Here is a 22,795-nt window from a genome sequence, read left to right as displayed (position 1 = left end):
TTTGCATCCATCTCTAGAATAGGGAAATTCATGTTGATGAGATTGGGGTTGTAAGATTCAGTGTGATGAAGGGCTTGAGGTTCTGCTCTAATTGAAGCATTGGCTCCATATCTGGTCTTAAATGACATATATGACCAATTAGCAGATATGAATCCACCAATTTGAGCAGTGAAGTCTCTCGAAAGATAGATAGTAAAATAGGGCTTGACTTCAACAACAGATATGTTTTGAATCACAGTGCAACCAGGGCATGCATGTAGGGCCATTTCTACATTCCTAAGGATACCTACAGTTTTGACAGTACTAGCATCCAATTGTAACACATCCCTAACAATGGGCTCATATTTCATTCCTAAAGCATCAGCAACACACCTAGGCATTACGGAGCTACTAGCCCCTGAATCTATCATGCAATTGTGGACTAATTTGCCCCCTATAATCAGAGAAACATAGAATGGAGGAGGTCTAACCCTTTTACTTGTCTCCACATCCCCTACTGGTTGTACTAGACTTGTGGCACTCTCCATGGTAGATGGCTGATCCTTGGGTTCAATCTTCTCTAATTCTTTCTGTAGCATCCTCTTCTGCATTGGTATGGTAGCAATGGCATCCCACATGGAGATATTCACATTTGTCTTCTTCATTTTCTCTACCACATTGAATGGTGCATTAGGAATTTTGGTAGAAACTTTGGGAGCTGCACTTATAAGAGGTTGAGATAGAGTAACATAAGGATCACCTGCATCAAACTTTCTAGAATCTTGCTTTCACTATTGTGAAGTACTTGTTTGTTCATTTTCTGCTTGTATATGAGGTGTAGCACTTGAAGTTGAAGCCTACTTAGGAGAAGGAGGGGCAGCATGTTCCATCACTCTCTTCTTACTTCTTGTGTTATGAGCAACAGAATCCTAGTTTACATTACAATGCTCCCCAACCTAATGATTCATAAAAGAGCAATCATCATGTCCTTGAATACATGAGGCCTCCTTGGGATGATCCTTCTTGTATGATTGCTTTGTTGCAAGTTCTTGGACTGTTAGGGCCAAATAAGATTCATCTTTCTGGCACATGCAATAGGTATAAGAATAGTTGCAGGAAGGACATAAATCTTGATCTTGGGCAAAGTTATTTTGAGGGACTATAGCTCTGTTCTGATTTGAGGTTGAAGCAGAAGCATGACTATTTTGCCTACCCTGATCAAAAGAGCTATTCCACTTATTAGGAGGCCTACCACCATTTGGAGCCTGATATTGCAATTGGGGAGGCTTGCCACCTTGAGCTTGCTGCCTTTCTAATGCCACCACCTTGTTACTCATTTTTTGTATCATAGAAAAACTATCTTCTAATCTCTTCCCTTGGTCCTTCAACTCCCTCCCCTTCTCTTGCAATTTTTTATCCAGGGTCTTCTCTCTTTTATCTGTATTCAGCACTAGACCTTGGAGCATCTCTTTGAGTTCATATATCCTATTTGAGGATGTGGAAGCTTGGGGAACTGGATTAAGGGCTTTTGATGTAGAAGTTGTAGGAAGAGGGGCCATCGCTGGTTGGTGGTTGGGAAAATCAAGAAAGAAAGGCACTGGGGGCCTAGGAGCCAACTTTCCTCCTTGTATCAGGATGTTCTCAGCTTTTATGGCTATCTCATAAGCATTAGGCAAGGTATCTCCTCCCATAGTTTGGATTGTAGTTGCAATATCACTGTTAAAAGCTCTAAGGTAATGCAAGAAGGCATTACCAGAGGTAGGTCTCACTGTAGTAGGTATTCTATCCCATGTCTTTTGAAATCTATAGTTGAAATCCGTCATACATTCATGGGGGGCTCTTTTTATAGTAGTCAACTGTTCTAAAAGTGATAGATAGTCACTTCTATCCTCAAAATGTTTGGATAATCCTGCTCCTAGTCCATCCAAATTAGTTATAGAACCATGAGCTAAGCCTTTATACCACTGTAATGATTTTCCTTTTAAAGATGAGGCTAGAAGTCTGACAGCAACATCATCCTCTGTAATACCATGAATATTACAGCCATTTGCTACTTCTTGGATATGCTCTAAAGGGGAGATAGAAGTTTCACCAGTAAAATCAGGTATACTTTTGAGTGCAGATACTGGTATGTCATGTCTTTGGGATAAAAATAGAGGACTTCCACCATTAAAGGTGGAAAAAGCATGAAATCTTAGCTGTGCCATGTATACAAGTGTTCTATTGATGAGTGTTGATGGCAATCTAGGCTGAGTTCGAACCGTAGGAGGAGTAGAGATAGATCTTAAAGGTATATTAACTATTATTACACCCCTAACTGGTGATAATGAAGTTCTAGTCCTCCTTCTTCTAGGATTTGAAAGAGAAAGCTCTTGATATTGAAATTTACCTCTAGAAGATGCCCTTGTTTCAGCTCTAGGCATGAATTTTTGCAACTTTGGCCTGGAACCAGATTTGATGCTCAGAGTTGCCAAGTACTTTGAAGAATCAGCCTCTTGAAGGCTTGAATACCAAAGCCAACACTATCTCTTCAGTATTAATCTTGAACTCTTTCTTCTTTGACACTAGTAGACTTTAAATTTTTGTTTGACAAGTGTCCCACCGGGCATGCCAAAAACTATTGTCACTTAGGTTTGCACCCTTGTCCAAGGCCTATGCGTGAGGAAAACCTAGTGAAACAAGGAAACAACCTCCAAGTTGTGAGACTTGAACTGCGAGGTTGAGTCTCCGGAGAAGGCCGGCTTCCTCTTACTATCAGGGCACACCTATCTAATCTTGGAGAGGAAAAGGGAGAAGAAGAGCACGAAAGAAAATCTACCTAGTCTAATCTAAGGAGGCGATGCACCAAAATAGAGTGTTCGGACCAATCTCTGCCCATACATGCACTACTGAACCAGAATGAAACTAAGGATATACGCGTTCAGATTTGCTTTTAATCAAATAACCACATACAGATCAGACAACCAAATTGAATAACACAAGGAAAGAGGAATCTCACTTATATATTATCCAATAGGCAAAAATAGATACAGTATGCAGACTACAGATCTTAACAATACACCAATGCGAGGCAAGAAGGATGCACATACACATTAATGGCTGAAGGGGATTAAAAAATAAATCATATAGTTCAGAGGCACAAGGTATTTTACACTGCAGACCTTCGAGCAGTAGCAGAGAATAACAGAGAAGGGTTGACCCCCACAAAATTTACCAAATCTGCCTTTATAATTTAGGCATAACTGAGACCTTTCCCTGCTAAAGTGACTTCGCAGCTACCTGCCATTAAGTCCTGCGGAGGACAATCATGGAAATCTGAGCAAAATCTGACCTTGTTGCAATAGGTGTCCTGAGAGGACTAAAAATGGTGCCATCGATGTTCTCACTAGGTAGATGGATCAACTGAGATGGTGGAGTGCTCTTTCTCGCCCCGCATTCATTCTGGGTAGGTTAGGATTAATCATGAAGATCGGATCGCACAATAAAATCGATTACATTTTCTTCTTGGTTCATGAATCAATAGGGTCGACGAGGTCAAACAGTTCCATATGCCGACTGGGCCACGCGGGCCAATCACATTCCTTTAATTTTGCCACCTGGGAAGTCCTCCATGGTTGACCTCCCTTTATTTAACTAACCATGCCACCTTTAAGACTGTTATCATTAATCGTAACCGCCAGTCACTAACTACCAACCTTGGCCGGGCTAGTGAGATATGTGTCGGCAAGATGCCATGTCACTATGGTAAAGATCATGCAATTTTACCATGGTGACATGGTGCCTTCCGTCGATCTGACTTAATCCAATGGCAAGAAAGATATATTGTTGTCTCCTGCCCCTCAGTGTATCAGTCAATGGGAGCTGGCCACGTGCCAACCATCTGACAGGTCCTTGCTAACATCCCTAGACCCACGAGGACACGTGTCCTCTAGGCACTATGTCACCATCATAATTCTCATGCAGCTCTTCTATAGCACGATGGCGCCTATCGTTGATCTCTGTAGATCCGAAGATGGAGATCTAACCCTTGACTGCACTGACCGTGCTGAAGATCTGGTCCCATTTACTGACTGTGTTCAGACTTGGTATATGTGGCAGTTCCTTATTGGTCCAACAAAGCACCACCCTGGCAGAATCGAGGCTTGACCCCATAGAGCAGCCACGTGTCAACTAGGCGCCATGTCGCTATGAGAAAATTAAGGTCAAATTCCCATAGCACCATAGCACCCAATTGATGACATGTCTTCTCTCTTGCACGTGGCTCCCTCTGATTTGCCACTATGGCACCAAGCTTTCTGATTGTGCAGATGAGGTACAAATGGGACCCAATTGTCTGATTGCTCCTGTCGTCGATTTGATTTTTAGTTTGGGCACTATGTTGGCAACAGAAAACTCGTGGGTTTTCCATTGGCGACATGGCACCTTACCACTTTTTGAGACTTTTGGCCGTCAAAAAATGCTCGCCCACCACCATGAACACTTTCTGTTCCATCGTGAAACTTTTTTGATGATGCGACCTGCCCACCGTCAAACCTTTTCGGCAGGTGCTATGTCACTATGTAGATTTTTTGGCCAACACGCGATAATGACATAGCGCCTACGGCGCCGTAGAACTTTTTCAACCCATTGGACCCACCGAACACATGGCGAAAGGGTGCCATGTTGTGAACGTAAGTCTCGTGTAGATTCCAATGGCGAGATAGTGCCAACCATAGATCTTTCTCAGATCTGACGGTAGAGAAACTTGCGGGCCGCAAAACATATGTTATAAAGCTCGACATTAAAATAATATTAACTTGGAAAATAGCTGTTGGACGAGCTAGACATTTGAAATTTGAATCTTTGGCGAGTGAACAAAATGTGGTAACAGTTGGATCAACAATTTAGAATGTGTAAGGATATTTTTCCCATTGGCACTATTATATTAGTTGTTGACTTTGCTAAGAAGTACACATTGAAACCTCAAAATGAGACACAATCTTAGTATTACAACTCCATTTAGATTGCAAATTTTGTCCACATAACATATAGACATGCCCCTGATAGTGTGGAAGATAATGAGAAGATTATTAGAGAGTATTGTTTTTATATGAGTGATGATAGATCTCACTCTCATGAGTTTGTGCAACATTGTTTTGAGAATTATTTTGATTCCTTACAGGAGCATGCAATTGCTATGGATAGATATATCATTTGGTCAAATAATTGTACAAGTCAATTCAAGAATGCTCACATGCTTTATTGGTTGTGTAGGATGCACATAGAGAGGGGGGTGTGTCATATTTGGAGTTTTTTTGAGTTTGGCCATGGGAAGAGGAACATGATGGAGCAGGGGCATGTGTGAAGAGAGCTCTAGTTAAAGAGAAACTAAATATTTCAAGAGTAGAGCTTCTTGATGCTCGTAGCATTATTGATTGGTGTAGTTCAGCATTATCACAAGGACTCTTGATTTAGTAGTACACATGTTCTTTTGGTTGGTTGAAGAAGGGTCCATAGGTGATATATTAGATTGTACTATAGTGAGTGATTCATAAAAAATGCATTCATCTAGAGCTTTGATTCTAGTACATGGACCATTTGGACACGACAACTAGCTTGTTTTTGTCCTAGTATTTTTCAGGTGTGATTAGGATCATTGTGAGTTGAGTGAGTGGGTTGACACATGGGCTCCACATTATCTTACTCCATTTCCTATCATACCCTCTATCATAAATGATGACATATAAAGTTCACTTGAGCATAACCATCTATGAGATCTTCTTCAGCCAGGACATGTCTTTGCATTGGTTGCACCACAAGGGAATGATGAGAAATTAGATAATTGGTTAGCACATTATGTAAGAGGTAAAATAAAGCTTGCACAATTGATCATAGATGATGATGGATTCACATTTCCTACTAGTTCAGTGGTTGACATTGGAACATGGTTGCAGATATACATGCTTAGAAGGAATGGAATTCCCACTAAAGACTATCAGAAGCACAAAAAAAATCTCAAATATTCACATCTTATTATAGCAAAAAAGTAAAGTTGTTGAAGCATCAAGGAAGAAAAAAATTAAAAGAAATTTTTACTATTACTAATGCTGATCATAAAGCCATATTGGAGACCCTAAAATAGAGGGAGGACCCTAGTGGAACACTCGACTAGGTATATTTACTTCTTATGTTATTTTTTTCATAATGATTTGGTGAACCGATGATTATCTTGTTTAATACAATAAGTTACTAATATTTTTAATGATATTGGAATATAGGTACATCATTAAGAGTAGCCATTTTATGAAGATAAAAAAAAAAAAAAGGACCAAAATAAAGAAAAATCTATCCTATTTTTGATACTACAATTTTTGACACTACTTTTATTAACACTATGATTTTTGACACTACAATTTTTGGTAGTTGTGTATTGATGTAATAATGATGAAACACTTGAGATATTGTAAATGTAAACTTGTTGATTTAATGTAAGAAATAAAGATGATTTTACTTAATGCAATTTATGTGGAGGGACTTAAAAAATGATGATTTTGATACATACTAACACCAAACTTGCATTATGCCCAATGCCAAAAAATTGAGAGAGGTAAAAATATATATTTTTACTTAATACTAACCCTAGTAACACATTTTTTCTAGCCATGAAGAGCCTCTATCATCTGTAACCACACCATACCAAAGAATCTCGAAGGTGCTCTAAGTGAGTGTCGAGGTTGATCTTTCGAGGGTCTTAACTTAGAACTCATGAGGGCTACCAATGAAACTTTGAATGATACAAGACATTCATGCCAATGCCTAAAATAACCTATCTCATTTTTGAGAGATCACATTCTATTTGGATTCGACACAACAATCTCGCTTGATGCCAAAACTCGCAGTGTGCCTCAGTTCATAGGTGCATCACACCGTAACTTTGAAATCAATTATCTTGGCATCAAATCATCAGTGCCATTAGCTTTGGATGGGCAGGTGAATCCTAGTGACACCCTTTTTTAGCCACAGAGAGCCTCCATCATTCACGGCCATCCTGTATCAAAGAGTCTCCAACATGCTCTAAGTGCGTGTCGAGGTCAATATTCTGAGAGTTGTAACTTAGAGCTCATGGGGGCTATCAATGAAACATCAAATGCAACAAGATGGCCATGTTGAGGCCTAAAATAACCTATCTCATTTTCAAGAGATCACATTCCATTTGGATTTAGCACAGTGATCTCACTCAATGCCAAAACTTGTAGTGTGCCTTAGTTCATAGGTGCATCACAGCATAAATTTTAAATTGCTAACCTTGGCATCAAATCGTCAGTGCCATTACCTCTAAATGGGTGGGTGAACCCTAGTGACACCCTTATTCTAGCAATGGAGAGCCTCCATAATCTGTGACCACCCTGTACTGAAGAGTCTCCAAGGTGGACTAGGTGTGTGTCGAGGTCGATCTTTCAAGGGTTGTAACTCGAAGCTCATGGGGGCTATTGATGAAACATAAAATGTTATAGGATGGTCATGCCGAGGCCTAAAATAATCTATCTCATTTTTGAGAGATCAAATTCCAGTTGGATTTGGCACAACGATTTCCCTCGATGCCAAAACTTGCAGTGTGCCTCAGTTCATAGGTGCATCACAACATAACTTGGAAATTGCTGATCGTGGCATCGAATCATCAACAAAATTAGCTTTGGATGGGTAGGTAAACCCTATTGACACCCTTTTTCTGACCACAAAGAGCCTCCATCATTCATAGCCAACCCATACCAAAAGTCTCCAAGGTGCTCTAAGTGCGTGTCGAGGTCGATCTTTTGAGGGTCATAAATCAAAGCTCATGGGAGCTACTGATGAAATTTCAAATTCTATATGAAACTCATGTCGAGGCATAAAATAGCCTATCTCATTTTTGAGAGATCACATTCTATTTGGATTTAGCACAACAATCTCACTTGATGGCAAAACTCATAGTATGCCTCAGTTCATAGGTGCATCATAGTGTAACTTTAAAATTGTTGATCTTGGCAACAAATTGTCCATGCCATTAGCTCTAGATGGGTAGGTGAACCCTATTGACACCCTTGTTCCAGCTTCCATCATTCAAAACCACCTTGTACAGAAGAGTCTCCAAGGTGCTCTAAGTGCATGTCAAGGTTGATCTTCCAAGGGTCATAACTCAGAGCTTGTGGGGGCTATTGATGAAATGTTGAATGCTACATGACAATAATGTTGAGGCCTAAAATAATCTATCTCATTTTTGAGAGAACACATTTTTTTTTTATTCAACATAACAATCTTGCTTGATGCCAAAATTCGCAGTGTGTCTTAGTTCATAGGTGCATCCACTAATACATTAGGGGTCAATTTGTGACAGCAAAAAAATGTAATGTGTTTTTGGTTTTTTTTTTTTTTTCAATTTTAGCCCGAAGACGTCACAATTGTGACACTAACACCAATACATTTGAATTGGAATTGTGACAAAAATTTGCGACGGCAGCAAATGTTATGTGTTTTTGGCCTTTTTTTTCAATTATAACCCAAAAATGTCGCAATTATGATGGTAACGGGATATAAGAGAAAAAAAAACCAAAAAAATTGCTCATTTGAAATTGACACAGGGATCATTCCGGTGAAAGGGCCAAGGCAACATTCGGAGGAGGATGATGGCAAGGTGCAAAACAAACAAACCCATTACTCTTGGAATCCTTTTTTCTTCAATCATTATTATTATTTCATGATAATTGAAATCCATTCCTAAAATCTCTAGACATTGGCATTTTTAAGGGCTTTTGCGAATTAGATGGAATCTTTGTTTTTTAAGAAAGATCTTTGGCCTAGAAGCTGGCAAATTTTTATGCCATGCAAGGAATCAATGTGAGAAGAGTTTAAAGCCATGTAGCTTATTTGAGTATAGAAATGTATGAATAATTCCATATCATGCAGCTTATTGGTGCACATATTATGTGAGAAAAGTTTTATGCCATGCTGCCTATTCCTTTCGGAAAAATAACCCAACATTACTATAGGTAAAAGTAAACCTTCTCAGCTTATGTATAAATGGTCCAGTCACTCCACACCAAAAGCGCAATGTATCAATTTTTTCTATGGATTAATTTCTATATGAGTGTTGATTGGAGGGTGCAAGTGAATGGGTCCAAAACAAAAGCAGGTTTTTGACATGTAGAGATTGTAATATGCTTTCTTCAAATATTCACACATTCATTGCTTGTTTAATCTGGATGAAGCATCCACACCAGATATATGTCATTTTATTTCTTATTTCATAAGAATCATAGACAAGTCTTATGAGAAGTCATATATTATTTCATCTTTCTTAACCCCTATTGATGTTTGACCTCGATCTACTAGGTTTTAGAGCTTATGTTCTTTGATCTTTCATGATTTAGTTTCCTGTGTTGCAGATTTGATTGAGTTTTATATCCTAATATAATACATAATTTGAGTGCAAATTCACTTCTCAATTTAAAGATGATTACAAGCCACCCCATGGCACAAAAATAGATATATCTAGGCTCCCTGGTCATATCCTATGGACAAAGAGTAAGTGATATATGTACTTCTTCAATGCATTATTGTGGTTATCTTTCTTAGCAAGAAGATTAACATTGAGCAAGAACATAGTGATGCATGCTATGGAATCAACTTACAGGATAGGAAATGAAGATAAAGTTTTCCATCCTTTTATGTACTTATTTTACATTTAAGCTTCTATCGACAAGGTTATGTCTTAAAATGTGGAAGGAAGGTTCTACAATTATATAAGCAGCATCGCTTTTCGATTTACCCTTGTTTTCAAAATATGATTCATTTGAGTCCTTGAATGGAATTTAGTTCTTAGCTGATTAAGATTCTAAATCTATCCAAGAAAAAGTTATTTTCATTTGACTATTCATCGCACGTTATGTTTATTTTTTTGGATTGCAACTACTCATATTGTTTTGCATTTTCTTTAAGAGAATTTTGAATTGGCCTTTTCCTATAATATCTTGGAAATAATATGTTTGATCTTAGTAAATTATGAATACAAAAATATAAAATTTTGGAAGACAAATAGTACATGGAATATTCTCAGATATATCAATTCTAGATGGATAGCATTTGATCTCTTCAATTTTTATATGTAATTCTTTTCATGTAGATTTTGTATAGATTATACACAATATTTGGAATTGCAGAACCTAATTTTCTTTGATTACTCCCATATAGTTGATGATAAAGAGATTGGCAACATTCAGAGCAAGCTATTATGTGAGTCTTTGTTTGACCTCTATATTGGAGACGATCCACTTGACAAGTAGGCAAAAGAAGAAATTAGATCGGGTTTAGCATCCTTTCTGACCTAGTAGATGCATACCTTTTGTTTCTCTTACCTAGGATAAAGCAATGTTCCACTTGCTATGAAGATGTAATTGTTTTGATTTAGAAAAATAAGCTGCATCATCTAGGGACATGCAAGCAGTTTGTATGTTCTAAATTTTCCAACTGTTTTAGAAAGTATCTTACTGGGCCATACAACATTGGCAAGCAACTTGAAATGACTCCATCAATATTTATGTGTGACTTCCTCATATGATTCAATTTTTATCAAATTTTTATTTGCCTTTTAGCACAAAGTGAAGGGATAAAATGTTGTATATTTTTGTCAGCCATTTGTTGGCAGAGATTAGAAAACATGTAGAAAGTTTTTACTGCACGACAGTTCTGCTTGTTTGCATGTAATAGTGAATAATTGTAGAGATCTTTCTTCCCAATCACATGTAAAATAAAAGTAGTAGAATACTTTTAATATAGTAAAAATTGAAGGAAAGGTAACATTGCAAATGAGCAATGCTTTTACCACTGAAAGTATGAGACACATTTTAGGGAAACATTCCTTGCTTAGATTGGTAATAACATTGAGAAAGTTTCAAAATCCTCTGATTTGGTGCATAAGTTCTGTAAGAACATAATTTTACCTTCTCTTCATTGTCATCATAGCCATACAAATTTTAGAATCCTACTTGTATCATTTCATTTAAATTTTAAGCTCTACCTTTAGTGTTCAAACTCTCAACATTTTGTTAAATGGTAGAAAGTAATTTCTAATGTCTATTATTAAACATTGTGAAATACTATCCACAACTGCATTCATGGACTAAGAAATTTGTATGGGATAATACAAAACTAAAAACCCCATTTGGACACAAAATCTAGCACTATGGAAGACTTTTCTACTAGCTAGGATTTCTTATCAAATCTTATTAAGTCCAATTCCAATACCAACAATTGAAGCAATTTTAAGATGATAAATGCATAAAAATGACAAAGATTTATTAACTAGGGAAAGCCTTGATCAGAGGGAAAACCTTGGTGGGGATGGCACCCACAAGATGATGTTCTAATATAAAAGTTCTTTGTAAGAGGATATGACCCTGTTAGGAGCAAGTTACATACAGTCAATACAAATGAGTCCCTAATAAGAGCCTTGGAATCCTTGTTAGAAGATTTCAAACTTGTTAGGATTTGTTTCAACCATATTAGGCACTAAGAGGAAGATAATTGAATTCACTATCCAAGCTTCTTCATAATTGTTTTACAAAACATATCTCTACAATAAGATACCCCAAAAGTGAATTGATCAATACAACTTTATTTCCATTACAATTCTTATGAAGTTAAACATAATCTCAACATCATCTGCTTATCTTCTCTAATCAAATTCACATTCTTATCATCAATTTACACAATTACACATAATACTATTACAACCAAGGAAAGAACATTTCCCTTATACCTTGTCATAAAACCCAATTGAGTCAACCTTGGGACTTTCCAATATACATTGAGTAATATAGGACCTCAATATGATATTACAATAGGGTTTCACACATTACGATACACTCTACAACTTCTAAAATAAATCTCAATTACAAAATCGGTTGCTAGTGAACATATCACACTTTACATTTCAACGACTACCATGGAATGATCTCCAACATCTGCTATCACGAACATAGCATCATGAGCATGTCTTCAACCATGATCTAGGCTTGCTTAACATCATTCAATCTCACTTAATAGATACAACTGAAATACTAGTAAGTTGTTTCCTAGTAGTTGGCTTGCAACCAATCTTCACTGAATCAACTACAACTGATTTGAATATTCATACTAACTTGAGTGAACACAGATGTAGCACTTGAACACATCCATGAATACTAATCTAAGTCCACATAAATTAACTACCTATACCCAAAACTCATTGATCAAATCCATCTTTGGGATAAATTGCAACTTTGTTTGTCATCAACTAGAGTGCATCGATGACAAACCACTTCAGTAGATGTGCTTCCTACATCAGCCTTGTTTTTATCTTCAACAATTACATCTCAAGAAGTAGTTGTTAATGTCTATTTTGAATCATTATCTAGTTGAGTATCGGTGATGTTAACTCCTCAAGCCTGCTGAGAAATTTGTTCTGGCATTGGTGCATCATAAATATTAACTACAGATACCTGCTAATAATTTTGATCCAAGTTTGTGGACGTTTGATTTAAATTTTCTATCATTTCTTCAAAGGGAAAGAAAAATTCTAGCTGTCCCTATCTAACTATTTCATTTCTTCAATATGCCCTATGGATGTCCCTATCTAACTATATATCTTTTAATTGCATATAATAACTAATTTATGTGCTTTTTCATGACTATGTTTGACTCATATAATTGTGATCTCTCTAGCACTATGATGTTGTTTAATATGTCTTGCTAAAGCTTGTAGATTTTGTTCCTTTTGCCATGTCATGTAATATTTCTTGCCTTATAGCTTATATGCTTTGAAATTGTTGGTAGGCCTTGTAGCTTGTATAATTTGATTGCTGGAGAGCTTCTACAGCTAAGCAAGAAGGTCGTTGCACGAGTTATAGCCACGTGCTTGGGTATGAAAATTATATATTTTTAAATCTAATGTATATTTTAACTAGACTTTTAGCTGATATGTTTTGAAATTACTTTTAGTGGCTTAATGTTGTAAGGTCTCTTGAAATAATACCTTCAGGAGGTTGGTCAAAGTTTTATAAATAATCTTATCCACAAATTTGGCTAGAGCAATTGACTGAATGTTATACAAGGTGATTGGGTTAAATGTCTTAGGAATAAATTCAAAGAAAGTATTTTTAAAATATTAAAGTATTTAGCTAGATCTAAGAAGATTTGTGTACTTTAGACAATTTTTCTTAGTTTGTGAAAGTTGTAGACCGAAGTTTTCATAGCTCGATTTTTGCTTCCTATGAAGAATGATCATGTTAGATAATATAAGTGAAGAAAAAAATAGGAAGACAATCGATAGATTGTGGTCTAACTTGAAAAGGAAAGGTGATGGAAAATGTTATTGTCCTTGCAAAATTTGTAAGGGCTTAAACCGTAGAAGACTGCTAATCAAAACAGTTAAGAGACATTGTAGGGAGAATGGTCACATTGAAGGGGGACATGACTATCATTCACTGGTAAGTTGTTCATTATATCATTTTAAAAATTTATATACATATGAAATCACTTGATGATTAGTTGATGATCATGGTTTATTTATGTTAATCAATTTTATATAGGTTGATCTCCCCAGGGAAGTACATGATATGAACCAAAAAAATCTAAAGAATATGGATTTCAAAGCGGAGGAACATGGAGGTGTGAATATCCAAGGTGAAGATAATGATCCCATGGAAGATGAAGATCATGTACCAGAAAACACAATTGAAGATGATGGTATAAATACATTGATCCATGACACATTTATTCCAAGCGTATTTGATCATGATGATGATGATAGCCTCGATGTACCTCTACTTGAGAAGCATACGGGCCCCTATACAAAGACTCCCAAACAACTCTTCTCTCTGTTGTATTGTTGTTGTTGAACTTGAAGGTTATGAATGGTTTACCCAACATAACAATGTCACATATGTTAAGGTATGTCATATATGTCTTTATAGTTAACAAAGGGTGAATAATGTACCACTAATATTATTTATATTAACAACTTATATATTTTGTTGTAGATTGATAGGCAAGTTTCTATTACCACCATCAAATATTCTACCTCGCTCATATTAAGAATTATATGTTGTTATGAAAGATATTGGAATGGAGTATGAAGCAATACATGCTTTTCCCAATGATCATATTATCTATTATAAAGAATATGAATTTGAAACACAATTCCCTATATGTCATAGGAGTAGATATCGAATAGATCGAATAACAAAAAAGATACCTCAAAAGGTTCTTCATTACATCCCCATTATTCCATGGATGTGACAATTATTTAGGTGTAGTAGCTTGGCTCAATTTATGGATTATCATGCATGCAATAGAAGTAAAGATTACATTATTCAAATCCTTGTGGATGGTTCAGAATTTATGCACATAGAGGAAAAGTGGCAACACTTCAAAGAAGAACCTCGTAATCTCAAGCTTTCATTGGCAGCAAAGAGTGTCAATCCATTTGGAGAGATGAGATCTGTTTACTCAGTGTGTCCTATTTTTGTTATCAATGATAACATTCCTCTGTGGATGTCAATAAAGAGGGAGCACATTATGTTGGCAATGATTGTTCCAGGTATCTTATCATTTGATAGTTATTAATTTACATGTACTTACAAATCCATCAGTAAAATGGTCACAATAATTATGTAATGTTACTATTCATTCAAGTAGGTAAATATCAAGTTAAGGATATGAATGTATATATTGAGTCTCTTATTAACGAGTTGGTGGAGTTATGGAATGGTGTCACTATGTATGATGTGTTGAGACTAATAGGACAAAGACAATTTCAATTCCATGCAATACTTGCATGGACAATACATGATGCCCCAGCGCTAACATATTTTTGTGGTATGTTATAGTGAATTCAAGTTGCGCACGATAATTCTAATTATAAAAATCAACATATTTAATAATCCAATTATATCATTATCTTGCAGGTCTTCAAACAAAGGGAAAATTTCCATGTCTAGTTTGTGGTCCAAAGATGAAATCTTGTCATTCAAAAAGTTTAGGAAAGCAGGTGTTTGATGCGTGTAGACACTTCCCCCACAGGAATCATAAGTGTCAAAGTATGAAAAACATCTTTTCAATGGGAAAGAAGAGACTACATCAAAGCCACGAAGAATGACACCTCGCCTATGGAAGTTAAAATATATTAGAATTAATCGTTGTGGTAATGTCATTCCACCTAATGGTTTATATTTTTAATTTATATATTTCTATTGTGATTTTTGTTTACTAATTGTGTAATTGATGATCATGAAGGTCATCAAGGCAGTACTGACAACCTTCCAAAGGGACTAAAAAGCTATCCCAGACAATTTAGCAGGTTGCCCTACTATGAGCACTTACAAATTGTGCATTTGTTTGATACTATGCATATTGGAAAGAATATAACAGAGACATTGTGGAAAATATTAGATGGAAGGCGTGACAAAAAAAAAATTGTCAAAATTTTTAATGACATTCATGAATCCAATCATGCATTGAAGAATTTCATTCACTCAAATAGCAACAGAAATCAAATTAATATAAGTGCCCTTCCTTGGTTATTAATGGAGCAGCAAAGTGATGCCATAAAAGAAGTCATACAAAAAATTTGATTTCCGACAGGATTTTCTATGAACATAAACAATCTCATAAAAAAAAAAAGTGAATTTTGGCAAAGGCTCAAAATGCATGATTGGCATACTTTCATCAAGGTAAGTTATGTTCTTCTGTATTTACAATATATTCATAAACTACGTGTATTGTTCGTTATGGTATGTTAGAAAACAATAAAATGATTGGTTTATAATTATTGTAGTACGTGCTTCCTCTATCTCTCCCAGAGCCCTTCAACAATAACATCAAACAAGTGATATACAATCTTGGAAATACATGAGGTAAGCAATAATATCTATTCAATTTGTTGTATTTATTTATTATATTCATGATTTATTTTTCTTTCTATGTAATCTATTGTATATTATTTGTTAAAGTCTCATATCTATATTTTTTTGTGACTTGAATCTCTTAATGTAGGTGGTTGTCATCTAAAGAAATCCATAAAGAAGATATAAACTATTGGAAGAGAAGAATTCCTCATTTACTGTGTCAAATGCAAAAGTGTCTACCTCCAACTTTTTTCAATGCCCAGGAACACTACCTCATACACCTATTTGAGGAGATTGAATTGTGTGGACCTGTACACACTAGGTCAATGTGGATGGTTGAGAGGCACTTGAAATCTTTGAAGGCTTTGGTTCGACAAAGAGCACATCCTGAAGGTTCTATGGTAGAGGGATATATGGTATACTAGACTATGGTGTACATTACTAAATATCTTCCTAAGTTTGCATCAAATATCCATGTAGATCACATTTGGGATCTCGAGCCTTTTAAAAAATTAGAAGGGGAGTACTTGATGGGGAAAGCTACATTGAGGAAAGTTAGAGGTAATAAATTATAAGATGTTATTGTAATAAATTATTTCTTAATCTTCAAAGTAAATTGGTTGTAAGTTGTCTATTTTCTTTTGTACAGGTGCTCGAGAGTGGGATGCACCATATTTGTATATTGCAAACAATCTTGATTGGACGATGGTATGGATTGAATGATGTCAAAATTTTGGTCAGACATTAACATGGGAAGGTGTATCTTCATTAGTTAAAGAAGCTCATTGTAATGGAGATTCCAATGTTACGCAAAGGGAAATAGATTTAGCACGTGGTTTAAGAGATTTCTAGGTACGTAAAAATTTATTAATCACCTGTATGTTTATAACCTCATTATACAATAATTTTGACATGTTTCAAATATTATTGCAAGTTAAACACTACAAGGCTATGTTTTGTAATGGTCAAAAAATTTGTGTCAAAGTGTTGGATGACATGAAGAAAACTTGTGATTCAGGAATAACTACAGTCTTTCAAGTGACTAATATTTCATCTAGAAATGACTTACATCCTCGAGAGTTTGAAAATTGATACTATGGCATTTTGGATGATATACTTGAGTGTGACTTTAGTTCCTTCAAATTAGTACTCTTCATTGTCAAATGGTATAGGCTATGACTTAATCTAAATGATCCTGATAGAACTGTTATTGAACATGATAATGGATTTACAATGGTTAATACAAGATTTTTTAAGCCAGTTGGGGATGAGTCCTATGTTCTTCCAAGCCAATGTGAGCAGGTATTTTACTCAGAAGTTCCACATAAACTGGGTTGGTCATTTGTTGTTAGACATAAACCAAGAGGAAGGCCAATAAAGTATAATGTGATGGAAGAAGAAGATACTGAAGAAGTAGAAGATGATGTAGATGATGCTACTGATGATGATGATGAAGATGATGTTGATGTTGATGATGATGATGTTGATGATGATGATGATGACAATGATGATGATGACGATGATGATGAGGGTGAGGATGATGATGATGATGATGATGATGATGATGATGATGATGATGATGATGATGATGAAAACGACGAGGATGAAATTTAGAGTTATGCCATCAATCCTTAATCTATTTAATATTCATATCTTGATAGAAATATATTTGTCTTATATGGTTACGTAGTTTATTCATTATCTATTTAAAAGCTACAAGTTTCAACTACAAATAGAGTATTGCTAATCTAAATTAATTAAATAAAACTATTTAAAACACATATTGATGCATGAATGTATTGAGCCTTATTTTCTTTCAAGTCAAAAGCATTCGTAAGTGTTTAGTTTAAAAAAGGGAATTCATTAAATATCAATAAAAGGGAGTTGTACCTAGAATAAAATTCATAGGGAAAACATAATATAAGTGCTTAGCCCTTCACTAGGCATACTTCCCTAGTAGGCTTATAATGTGAGCTTGATTTAAGTGTTATATTGTGTACCTTTTAATGTTTTTAATTTTTATTTGATGCTTATGATGCATGTGATTATGATTATGATGTGATTATGCTCACAATAATTGAATTACATTTGCAGGAAACTGAACCCCTTTCAGGAGCATCCCGTATAGTCTCATGGATTGATAGGTATAAGTCAATACTTCTTATCGACAGTCTATTTAATACACTTATCAATAGTAAGATTGATGTCTTCTAAGATCTCTTCCATTTTCAGGTACCATTGAATAGGTATTTGTCAGAAGCGTCTTCCTCGAGTGAGGGAAATATAGGAATAGAAGAGGAAAGTGAGACATGCAGTTTATCTAGAATAGGGAGATTAACTAGAGGTCAAAGGACTAGAAGGAAATTCAATAAATGCATGAAACTTTACCTTGCTCAAGGGGGGTCATGTTCTTATGATGATGAGATGAAAGGTGACATCGAGGTGCCCTTGAGGTACCATCATCTACAGAAACATTAGGTACCCAAGGAACTTCCTCCAATAAACACTGATTTTTTATGTTAATGAGAGGATATATCACATAGCATCATCATCATTATATGGTTTGGGCCTATTTTCTATGGACAGCATAAAGGTTTCTTACAAATTTTTTTTTGAATTGATGGAGTATGTTGGACCATGTTACGATTACAGAAGTTGGATGCATATTGTTCAATGTAAAAAAAGGTATGCGTAGGTATGCCCTCTCAAAAAATTATATACAACAACAAGACAATAATAAAATTAAAAGTGTGGCTATATACATTGATGGAAGGCCAAAATAAATAAGGAATATTGCAGGTTTTATGTATAATACACGACCTGGGTCAACTATAAAGCAACCCAATTGCATATTTGAGGCTCATGAGGGAAATCGTGTATTCATTTGTGCGATAAAATCAATACGTGTAGGGAAAGAGCTTCTTATTGATTACAATTTGAATCGCATAGATACAAATGAGGCTACTATCATGGGTGTGGTACATACTATTAAACCAACTTCTAATCAATGACTCCAACATACCATTTAGTTAATAAATTTTTGGCTAACATTTTTATACTTGATCTTTGACACAGGGGCACAATATGGAGCAACCACCTGGAGGGGATGCTGGTGATGTTCTCGGCTCATCTACACATGAGTAGGTAAAACTCATTGTAATTGTGCAAACTAGATAGAAGCAAAATGTTATTTTTTTAATGTTGTTTTCTTCATTGTTTTGGAGTAATTTTGATAATACTAGTACTATTTTTGTCACAAAGGGCCAGTCGTCAGAGGGAGGGAAAGGAACTTGTGCCAGTCCCTTAGCAGCCCCCCCTTGAGGAGGACCCTTTCTATATTGATTTAGCAGAGACCGATGACCTGATCGATTCAATTAAAAAGGTGCTAAAGAAAATTGGCAAAGAAATTATACATTTTATGGCAACCATAAAGCCTACTACTTAGGAAATAAAAGATAGGGGATCTGAATTGTTGCACACCTCTAAAACCTTAAAAGTAAGTATTAATGAAATTTTTAATTATAACAAGAGGTCAATAATGGTTTTTATGTTATGCTCTTTTATGGCATTAATTAAAATATGGATGCATTGTCTTGACAGAGTTTTTTGCATGATTTCGAGCCTCATTCCCATGATGAGGGTGTTGCAGGTGGTTCAGGTAGACTGCATGTTCCATTCCCCACTTCTGTTTTCCACTGAATATATATAGGAATGACCATAATCATTGTCAACACATGCTCAAACAATCCTTTTTTTAACGCTCCAACAATCTTGTCCATGCTAGTCCACACATTCTATATTTATGCATGCTCTAAAAATTTTATTCTTCAGCTTCAAATCAATTATATCCTATGATGATGTCAGCTCCATCCAGGACAACCACAAATCTCTTTTCAACTGTTGAGTCAACAACATGCAACTTACAGGCATCAACTATTGCACCATCTACTAGTACACAAATCCCTCTTTTTCTCTCTTATGACAGCAACAAACAATTTTTTTTTACAACTTTTTAACATCTATTATCATTTGTTCTTTTATACTTCATCACAAAGACTTATGAAACTTATGAAACTTTTTGCAATAGAAGCTACAACATCATTTCCTAGATGTTCCTATGTTCCTAGTACAGGAACGGTGAAGGATGTCATATTGATCGTCAGTGACGATGAAGGAATTCAATTAAAAAGTAGCCAAAGTTCTACGTACTTTAAAGTTATTATTATTCTATAGTGATATAATAGTAATTTTTTTTTATCACTCTTCATCGACTAATGATCCCATGATTGTTTTGTTGGGAATGATGTTTTTTGGAAAAAACTTGGTGATGAGTGTTTACGAATATTAGGGCCCACCTTGCATACCTGGTGGAACATCATATCCTAACTAAAGCTCCAAATCACTATTTTGATTTCATATCATTGCTAGAATAGTTTTCCTTTTCATCCATTTCTTGAACTATATTAAAGGTAGCTTCACTTCATTTATGAGTCTAACATGTTTTTTTTTACTTAAAAGGTGGAATATCCAAGACAAAAAGTTGAAGGATGATCTTATAGAGAGCATGACCCAACTCTTTGGACCTCATGCATTCAAGAGAAACAAGCTCCTTGAATAAGCTGGTTTATGTTTGAAGTATATTAGGGACTAGTATAGAAAAAATTTATAGGATAACCCCAGGTATGAGCATTTGCCCTATGTTCCTAAGGCTGAGTGGAAGGCTCTGATTTTGGATGGAAAGTATAAAGCTGACAAGAAAAATAATATTACACCAGTAGAGAGTACATCAAGGTATGTGATACTATTGAGAATGTAATTATGTACTAATTAACCTCTATATTTATACTATCTAACATATTTCAAACTTTTCATAGATTGCCTAACACATCAAAGGAAACAAAGGCAAGACTAGAAAAGCACGGGACACACAAGCTCGGCTTTAGTGGTTTTCTGAAACTTCAAGCATGAGTTGTAAGTGTTAGTAAATGAAAAATTGTATCAAATTTTTTATATATTGTGTAACAAGGGTTGGAAACCCCGTTAACTATTTACCATTTCCTTTTGATATTTTAACTATGCTCCATTGGTTGATGAAACAATGCAAGTAAAATTCACCATACCACGCAAAAATTTAGGGCTCAGAGTTCAAGAGATGCCTCACAGAAGAGGATAAGAGAATTGGCTTCCAACAAGGCTATAGAGCCGTGGCTGAATGGCTATGAGGTAAAATCAGTGTGGAAGGTTCTAATAATGATGCATTTGAGCCATAGGTAAATAAGCTAAATGAAATTTATTTCAAATTGAATACTTTACCAATTAGTCTATTTGATGTTATGTTCCAATATAAAGTGAGTATATCTGTTTTATGCAAGCAATGATAACAATGCGTAGGATGTTGGAATGGAGGTTGACAATCCTTCTACACAATCTGTGGATGCTGAAGGTTCACATGATGTGCATCCTAGTGGTGGAGGTATACATTTGCTATTGAATTTTTTATATGTAATTGCAATTGGTGTTTGGATTAATGTAACATTTTGTATAGTAGCTGTAGAGGATCAAGGGGTTGATGTTGATGAGCGTGTTGATGTTGAGTATAGACAAAATGATGTGGTTAGATTAGGTAAAGAGCGCCACAGTTATGTTATTTAAAATAATTAAATACTTGTAACAATTATAATAAATTATTTTTAATTTAACTCTTTTATTTGTTATTCCAGAGTACCCCCCTTTGCAACATCATAGGAATTTGAGATCATCGAGAATAGAGAACAGAAAAAATGATGAGGGGGGAATTGATGATGAAGCTGATGCTCCTCTTAGACCTTACATAGAAAAAAGAAAAAAAAAAAAAAAGAGAAATGATTGTCATCTACATACCTTAATTGATAATGACTGAATTTTATGTCTCAATGAATTTAATTATGTGCTAATGAATTTTCATGAATTATGTGTTAATGCAGAATATTGATGAATGTTGCATGTTAATGAATCTAATGTGTTAATTAATGTTATCATGTGATATTGACTGAATGTTATCATGTGATATTGATTGAATGTTACATTTTATTAATTTTTGAAAGAATTAATGAATTTTAGATGTTAATGGGGAATGTAGAGTGATGTTAGGGGGAGGGGGGTGGTGCCAAATGAGCTTCCACCTTCACATGGTTGGCCCTATTTAGTAGAGAATATTAAACTATTCTCGAAACAAAGTGAAGCTCAATAAGATACTAACAATGACAGGGGTCCTGATGTGAAAAACATTTTGGCTCTGCCAATTTACAATATTCTTCAAGGTATGGGAGTTCTAGTTTTTCTTGATTCGAGAGAGATGGACTTGGGAGACTTGTTTCCTTCTACCCTTCAAAATGCTATTAGCTCTGCTTCAGTTCAAATTGCCATATTCTCCAAAGGTTATGCAAATTCTCCTTGGTGTTTGGCTGAGCTTTCTCTCATGTCACAAACTAAGTCTTTGATTATACCAGTGTTTTATGATGATGCTCCTGCTGATCTTCGTAACATCCAAAATGGAGCCTATGCAAATGCATTTTCTGAATATGAAAAGAAGGGCAGGTACCTAGACAAGCTTCAAGAGTGGAAGGAAGCCCTTCACTTTGTCTCATTCATCACTGGATATGAATTCAACAAACACTATCAGTAAGACTCTATTTGTGTGTTTTCCATGAAGAAGTATTTCTTACTTTATTTTAAACTCAGCGCATAAAATTTTGGCTTGTGTAGCATACTTTAGGTTTCAAGTTGTTTAAATGGCTCTCCAAAATATTTATTTATAGAGGGGCTTTATTGGGTAAGTTAGATTTTATTGGATAAGCTATTGTAATTTTAGATGAACAATCTAAATAAATCATATCTTGAATGTTATGTGTAAGTTTGTTTCAATCAGTTTAAATGAT

At 35.4% G+C, this 22,795-nt stretch overlaps 1 protein-coding gene across 1 annotated transcript; it reads left to right on the top strand.

Annotated features, from left to right (window-relative positions):
• The first annotated feature begins 3,957 nt into the window (after positions 1-3,957).
• LOC149576287 (putative 2' cyclic ADP-D-ribose synthase BdTIR) lies at positions 3,958-22,542 on the top strand. The gene is made up of 2 exons (XM_089794203.1): positions 3,958-4,064; positions 22,125-22,542. Exons 1-2 carry the CDS (start codon positions 3,958-3,960, stop codon positions 22,540-22,542), a joined length of 525 nt encoding a protein of 174 aa, XP_089650329.1.
• Positions 22,543-22,795: the final 253 nt, after the last annotated feature.

Source organism: Cupressus sempervirens, chromosome 1 (assembly GCF_028749045.1).
Source record: "Cupressus sempervirens isolate cs-2001-9-10 chromosome 1, ASM2874904v1, whole genome shotgun sequence".
NCBI lineage: Eukaryota > Viridiplantae > Streptophyta > Pinopsida > Cupressales > Cupressaceae > Cupressus > Cupressus sempervirens.
The sequence above is the reverse complement of the archived record's forward strand: the minus strand, read 5'-3'. Positions and strand labels throughout refer to the sequence as shown.

What these genes read in the sequence shown, in the direction of transcription:
- LOC149576287 (XM_089794203.1), top strand. Translation starts at nt 3,958, where the DNA reads ATGGCGCCTATCGTTGATCTCTGTAGATCCGAAGATGGAGATCTAACC. An exon ending in ACTGACTGTGTTCAGACTTG is followed by an intron (nt 4,065 to 22,124) that starts GTATATGTGGCA and finishes TAACAATGACAG; the next exon opens with GGGTCCTGATGTGAAAAACA.